This window comes from Poromitra crassiceps, assembly GCF_964638095.1.
Source record: "Poromitra crassiceps genome assembly, chromosome: 12".
Classification (NCBI taxonomy): Eukaryota; Metazoa; Chordata; class Actinopteri; order Beryciformes; family Melamphaidae; genus Poromitra; species Poromitra crassiceps.
Window position 1 is genome coordinate 19741905 of NC_139632.1, and position 7368 is coordinate 19749272.

The following is a 7368-nucleotide window of genomic DNA, read 5'->3' on the forward strand; positions in this document are numbered from 1 at the left end:
AAAGCAGCTACGTGAAGATCACCACAGCTTCACCTGCTGCCAGACAATTCATCCTCCTGACTCATAGCTGCACAACCAGATTTTTTTTTTAAATCAAAGACCTTTGATGATTGCAACAGAAAAGCTCACTCATTGTTGCTGCAATCTGAATGATTTGGCACTTACACTCGCCTTTCTCGGTGAAAGAATGGATGAGTTTGATAGTAATCATTTAGAAATTGGACAGAAGTTCATTACAGGATTCTTCCCCAAATGATCACTCAGGCCTCTTGTTGTTGCTGGGTCGATAATCTACAGCCGAGGCAAGTCCCAACATCCCCATAGTGTGAGGCAGAGTTTACAGTAAGTCAGTGTCATCCCCACATGCATTTCACAAGCAGTAGTTTATGATGAAGGTGGAGTACAGTATGTGGGGCAGGGCAGTCAGCAGAGTAAACACTGGAATCACTGGAAAGATCAGCTCGAACCTACTCAAGCAGCGTGGGCGGGATCTTCTCGCCGGCTTTTGATCTTGATTGGAAAGTCATGTGACCAAAATAGTTTCCTCAGACCAGACTACAGAGAGGGGCAATATCTATGAAGTATGGACAGTGGACACATTTATACACAAAGAAAGGTTCTCACTGTGTATGTCGTGTTGAATATTACACGTTCATTTGTAATGCTGCTTCTGTGTACAGAGAGCATATTGATCCCATCTCACTGCATTGCTGCTACAGTACCTTCAGGCAGGAAGACTCAGAGACTGGAAGGTCTAGTTGATCATTAACTGGCCAGTCCAACTTATTTTGTACAGTGATGCTGTTGGGCAGCACTTCACTTCCCCGGGAGACGCATGTTCAGTGTCTACCTGTCAGTTCCTGTTTTCTAGACCAACTATGCAGCGCGACCGCCGCTCTCAGCCCAGGTGAGTCTCACTGTCCTGAGTGTTGGGGCACTAGGGGGGATGTGGACCAGGTGGACGGTGCAAAAGTCATTTAGGTGTTTAGAAGGTTGGATTGGATTATCGACGTGATTATCTGGACTGTTGCAAATGAAATCATTGCCTAAAAACGTCACCTAATCCATCACATTATTCAAACTCAGTAATGTGATCTGACCATGCCTGACCTTTGCTCAATTAATTAGCCTCAGACATCCACAGAATATGAAATTTAACAGGTAATTTATTCCAGTGCAACCAGTATACAGTAAACCATTTCAATATGTGTATGATATGTCATATATTATCAAGTCATAACCAATTTTTTCTCAAGTATTTATAATCGGTTTATCTGTTTCAGTAACTGCAACGAATTTCCAATTTTCATATGCATAATATGATTATTGTAATCTCTATGTAATTTGATGATCAGCCAAATTGTAATGTCCTACTAGATAGTTGTTTTGCAATTTACTGATATTGCTGCCTGATGAGGAATATTATTTTAATGATATAGCATCTTACTTACCATCCATAAGATCACTTATCAGTCCAAATAAATGAATTAAATTAAACGTTGAAATCACTTTGCTAAATTGAATATTCCTGGTGGATGCAATGTGTCAGTCAATTGTCCTGTCAATCTGTCAAACTGTTGTACTCAAAACACTAACATCAATGAATAGAGCAGGCCAGAGAAGGCCTAACTCCCATCCAGCCTATCTCACAGTCACAGGTTATTCGTTTATGTCACTGTCTCCTACTAACTATCAGATGAGTGTTATTGAAGCTGTGTTTGTCGTGCTGCGGGGGTTCCATCAGTTGTAACCTGTGTCATGTCACGCTGCAGACAAGACAGTCTCCCTGAAGGTCCAGTGGGTCAGGGTCACCTGGGGTCACCAAGACCCTCGGCCTGCACACCAGAGCAGTCAGCACCAATGCACCTGAGCTGCCACAAGGTGAGCAATTCACTCACACACACTCACGCAGCTGACTACTGCAGGATGCTTAGGGTTAGAGCTCAGATCTGATGTTAAAAATCAACTGAAAGATTACATTTCCTTTATGCATTGAGAGAATCAACCCCTTGGACTCAGGAAAACCCTTTCAAAACCCCACTGGATAAACTCAGAAATGCACAGTGGTCAGTATGAAAACAAGGCTGTTCTTATAGGTCCTGGAAATTTGACATTACAAGATAGAAGGTTTGGGTGAAAGGTTTGGAAGAAAACCCAACAGTGACAACATGACAACAATACGTTATGAACAGTCCCTATTCAGCTTTTGGACACTTCAGACAGGCAGGGTTATTGTTATTGGAACCCGTGTGCAGTAATGATTATTCCAGTGATTAGGGTCATAGTGACAAATAAATTATACTGATTTCACAGCGCATTTATTTACAGTACATCTATGATCATGGACCTTGGCCTTCATGGTCTATATGAGGGATCATCAATGACTTTACATTTAACATGCATTTCTCACCTTCTTTGAAATAGTGGGGCAGTAAATGCAATTTTATTGTAAATGTGTTCCCTTCCGGAAAGAAGCACCAAAATTGGCACAAATACTCCTTGTGGATTGTTATTTTGATAAAAGCTATTAGTCCTCTTGCTATCAAGCCATACATTTATGATCACAGAGAAGCCAGATTTATTCCACATAATTTTATTCGGCATATATATATATATATATATATATATATATATATATATATATATATATATATATATATATATATATATACACACACACACACACACACACACACACACTCTACTCTCTCTGTATATACACTCTACTCTCTCTGGTCTCTCATGATTGATATATATATATATATATATATATATATATATATATATATATATATATTTTATATATATATATTTTATATATATTTATATTTTTTATAAATATATATTATTTATTTATTTATTTATATTCTTCCTCTTCACACTCTTCAGGAATCCTCACAGTTCTGTCCGTCCACGGGCCACAAAGACTGGCACTGTCCAGTGTGCCTGCAGACCGCCAGCTTCCCCGTCCAGACAAACTGTGGCCATCTGTTCTGTGGTGAGAGAACACACACGCACCAACCCTCGCATCTCTTTGTTCACACCTTTATGTGTGAGCTTCGTTTCATTCATTCTTCACCCCTATTCACCTGTTACATTATTTGCTCATTCATTCATCAGTGTGCTGGTGACATGTGACTCAAACCTTGAGGATTGTCTATTAGGCTTTCGATTATTAACTGTTGCCATGGTTTCTCTACTTTTCTCTGACAGCTTACTTAGATCTTTGAAAAGATGTGCCTTCCCAGTATTTGGTTTGTGGTGCTAAATCAAAGTCATATCAATTCTAACGTTGAATACCCAAAGGTAAAAAGGTAGCACACACACAGTTCTTCAGGACAAAGTTGACTAATCTCAATTTCACCAATTTATTCTGGCCAACAAACATGCTAACATTTCGGAATATAGTGGCCTGCATCAGAGCATGGAGGAAATTGGAAATCATGTCATTTAATGTATATACAGGAATTGGCAGGTGATTAGCTTAATGCAGCCATTCCCAACCTGTGGGCCAGGGCCCACTGGTGGGCCGCGAAGGCATTGAGAGTGGGCCGCCAAATCATTTGCAAAACATTACGATCTTTTTGAGAAAAAAAAGTATCTCATTATTATGTATGAGAATGCATTTCCCCATTGTTGAATGATACCATTATTTAATTTGTAATCAATTATTTGTTAATTAGCCTATTGCAGACTAGTCTCGCTGTAGCCAGCCATAGATGATATTGTCGCTGGAAGCTTGCTGACGTCGACGTTGGGTCTGACCACGTGAGACTAATTGCAGACAGCCCCTCACTTTTAGTTTCTGATTCTGTTTGGTGCTGATGGACAGCTCCTTTTACCGTTAAAATAAAAAAGTGCTGTGAGAACGCATTATTTGGCCTCTGTACTGTTTACGGTGTGTGGGCCACAAAACATTTTTGAGATTTGATTTTCAAGTAGACCTTGACTCGGAAATGGTTGGGAAACGCAGGGTTACAACGCAGGGTCACATGGTAACTAACTTCCTGAGGTCACATACAGTACCTGTATAGGTCTGACTAAAACAGCTGAAATGGTAAATCCCTTAATAGTTGTAAGTAACTGAGGTTACAGGTTTTGTGATACATTCTGTTTCCATATTTTGACATTTGTTCAGAGGAAACGGCAATCAACTTTCAGTCCAGCGGTGTCATAGAGTACCGCAGGGAATGGATGATGCATTTTTGTAGGCTTACCCAGAAGTCCCTGCACTTCCTGGTTCTTACGTGTAAAAGTCAATGGAATTTTTGAATGGGAATTTTGGTTAAATATATGAAATAGGTCTGTGGTTAGCAAAAGTTTATGAAACAACAAAGTTTATGTTCAGCAAGATAATCTTCATAATTGAGGACCAGTTTTATGACTTTTGGGGGGGAAATGCATTTACTCTTTGAAAATCATAAAAGTTGTCCTCATTTGTGAAGATGATCTTGCTGAACACAAACTTCGCAGGTTCAAAAACTTCTTTCATAAACCATTTCATAAACTTCTTTCGTTTCATAAAGATCTTTCTAAGATTCAACAACTTCATAGCAGCATTATAAATACATTATGGTGTAAACTGCTGAATTGCTGTGTTTCCTTCTGCAGCTCCCTGTCTGATTGCCTACTGGAGGCATGGCTCCTGGCTGGATGCCATCAGCTGCCCTCTCTGTAGACAGAAGGTAGGTATGCATGGAGGACTTCACTCACTCCACTGCATCAACTGTAAACAATGAGTCATTTAAAAACAAGCACACACATGGAGTAAAAAAAGCTTGTGACCTTTCAGGTCAGCGTGCTGTGCCGTCTGTTCAGTGACAGTCGATCAGACAGAAATTCGGAGGAGGTTCTCGGGGAGATCACAGACTACAACAAACGTTATTCTGGAGCTCCACGAAGGGTCAGTATAACACCAAACCCTCAGACAAACCATAATGCAGCCTAACAGCACACAAACAAGCTTTTCTTCCACCGTTCGTTTTCCTTATTGTCCCAGCTTTTACCCCATGTAAGTATCAGGTGGTGCAATTTCCTTTTACAGCTTTGAATGTGGCATCAGATAGGATTTCCATGATAATAGACTGGAAATCCTCCACCATCCCCTCTGATAATGGGTTTGGTAACGGGAATACAGCTTATGCAACACAGAGGCTTTATTGTGCCAAACAATAAAGACAATAGTTCTCTCAGTCCTAAACACTTCTAAAGCTGGCGCACCTAGCTGCCCTTCCTTCCAGCTGAACATGTCCTTTGATGCACCACCCATAGGGCTCACAGATTTTTCCAGTTTTCATGCATAATGAAAATCCTTCAAATACTCTTACACAAAAATGCCTTGTTTGAACTCCAAGTGGGGCTGTTCAATAGAGTATGCTTTTGATTTAACCCTCGCCTTCAAATACACAAATGCTCTCACAGGTCCCTTGAATATGGGGTTTATAATAGAAACCACACTGATTCACTGACATACAGCTAATTGATATAACATCTTGATTGACAGTCTTTGTGCACTGTGTGCCAAGGTTGCACTTTTTTTTGGTTGTGACAAAACATGTCAACTCATGCCATGTCATCCACGACATCCAGTATGACATCACTTGATGGTTGTGTGGCATGACATGACAATGTTATCCAGTTGACCCTTGCATCTCTGTCAGGGATTGGCTGTTTAGAGTGTAGCCCTCCGGGTCATACCAGGCCCTCAGTCAAAAGGCCTCAGGTATGCCTGGGTTGACCATGACTGTTGAGCTGAACAAAGCAGAGAGAGAGCTGCCCCAAAATCAGACAGGCAAAACTCAGCAGCAAACCTGCTTGAGTGACATCACTGGTGACATCATCACTGATGACATCACAATTCCTTGAGTGACATCACTGATGACATCAGCACTGATGACATGATCGGTGGCATCATCAGTGGGAAGCAGGGAAGGGTCACAATGGCCCTGTGAATGTGAAGGCCGAAAAAGTTTCAAAATTTGAAAATTCATAAAAAATCAGGCATACGTGCTACGGCTTTGCAACTTTCACCGAAATGTGCGCCCAAATGAGGAGAAACTTTTGTACAATGCAACCTATGGCCAATTATGAAGTCTAAAGACCGCAAAACTGCAAAAACTGTAAAGCTAATTAAACCCTACTCCTCCCATTTTTTCTTCAAACGACATCAAACTTCAGCATCTGCATCGTTAGACTGTCTTACACAAAAGTATCAAAACAGATTTTCGATCGGTCAAAAATTGAGCCCACAGTGCATCAAAACGTTGAATTCTGGCCCCGTGTATAGCCTAATTGCCTTAATTACCTATGGCAATTAGGTTGTAATTGTGATGTCATCAGTCAGTCAAGCAATTGTGATGCCATCACTGATGTCACTCGAGCAATTGTGATGTCATAATAGCTCAAAGCCTTGAGACTTGCCCGGCCACGACCCATTGCTGCGCAGCAGCTATAATTGTTCTAATATTCCTATTTTGTCATCTTTAACATTTTCTAACAGTATCTTTAAAAAATGCTTGTCTTTGTATCGCCTGACAAAATGTTGCTTCTGTTGAATTCGGGTGCAGATACTAACTCTCCCACGTCCCTGTTAAATAGATATATCTGCTCTTTCTATGCATACTGACTCTTCCAGGTAACAGACTACCTATGCGATGCGCCCCTCCTCCTCCGGGGCCTGCGCACCATTGGGGGGCTGGTGTGGCTGTTTGTCTTCAGGGTGGCCCTGTGCTGCGTGGGCACCCTGGTCTCCTCCGCCCCTCCTCTGGACCCTGTGGGCAGTCTGCACCCTTCCCTCTGCATGCTGCTGGGGGTCCTGGATGACCTGGTGGTGGTCACCCTGCTGCTCATCTGTGTCATCAACATCAACCAGCAGATGGCACCGGAGAGAGGACACACAGCACACCCTACAGCCACACATGGAGTGCTGGGGAACTCCCTGTAAATAGATGCTGCTGGAGAGCTTCACTACAAGTTGGTTGACATCGACTTGTATTGGATTCCTCCCTTCTGGCTGATTAGTGGATGCAGGCATATTGGCAGCGATGCAGCATGCAACTGTCGAGAGTCTGTGCCTCCTAGAATGTGGAGTGTAGACTCCAGAGCAAACTTGTGAGGTGTTTTACAGATGCTTGTTGTGTGTACAATACTGGGTCATTCAGTGTTGGTGAAAGACAACCATGGTTACAAATCATGAATCCTGAGGTGGCTGCTCTATCTACGTAGGCCAGTAGCCATGTAATCTTGTTAGTAATAGAAGAATCCTTTCTTCAATCCCCACTGAACCTGTTGGAAGATTTTCCTATACAAGATGTCATTTCATCCTTTATGTGAATTCTTTAGTATCATTTTTCTTTTGGCATCTCATCA

General features: G+C 41.6%; 1 protein-coding gene across 1 annotated transcript; it reads left to right on the plus strand.

Moving 5' to 3' along the window:
* Positions 1-878: 878 nt before the first annotated feature.
* Positions 879-6943, plus strand: LOC310786068 (E3 ubiquitin-protein ligase RNF170; the record flags this gene model as incomplete). Its single annotated transcript, XM_083647251.1, has 6 exons — positions 879-907; positions 1773-1881; positions 2890-2998; positions 4612-4685; positions 4793-4903; positions 6635-6943. 6 exons carry the CDS (start codon positions 879-881, stop codon positions 6941-6943), a joined length of 741 nt encoding a protein of 246 aa, XP_083503377.1.
* Between the last annotated feature and the right edge of the window lie 425 nt (positions 6944-7368).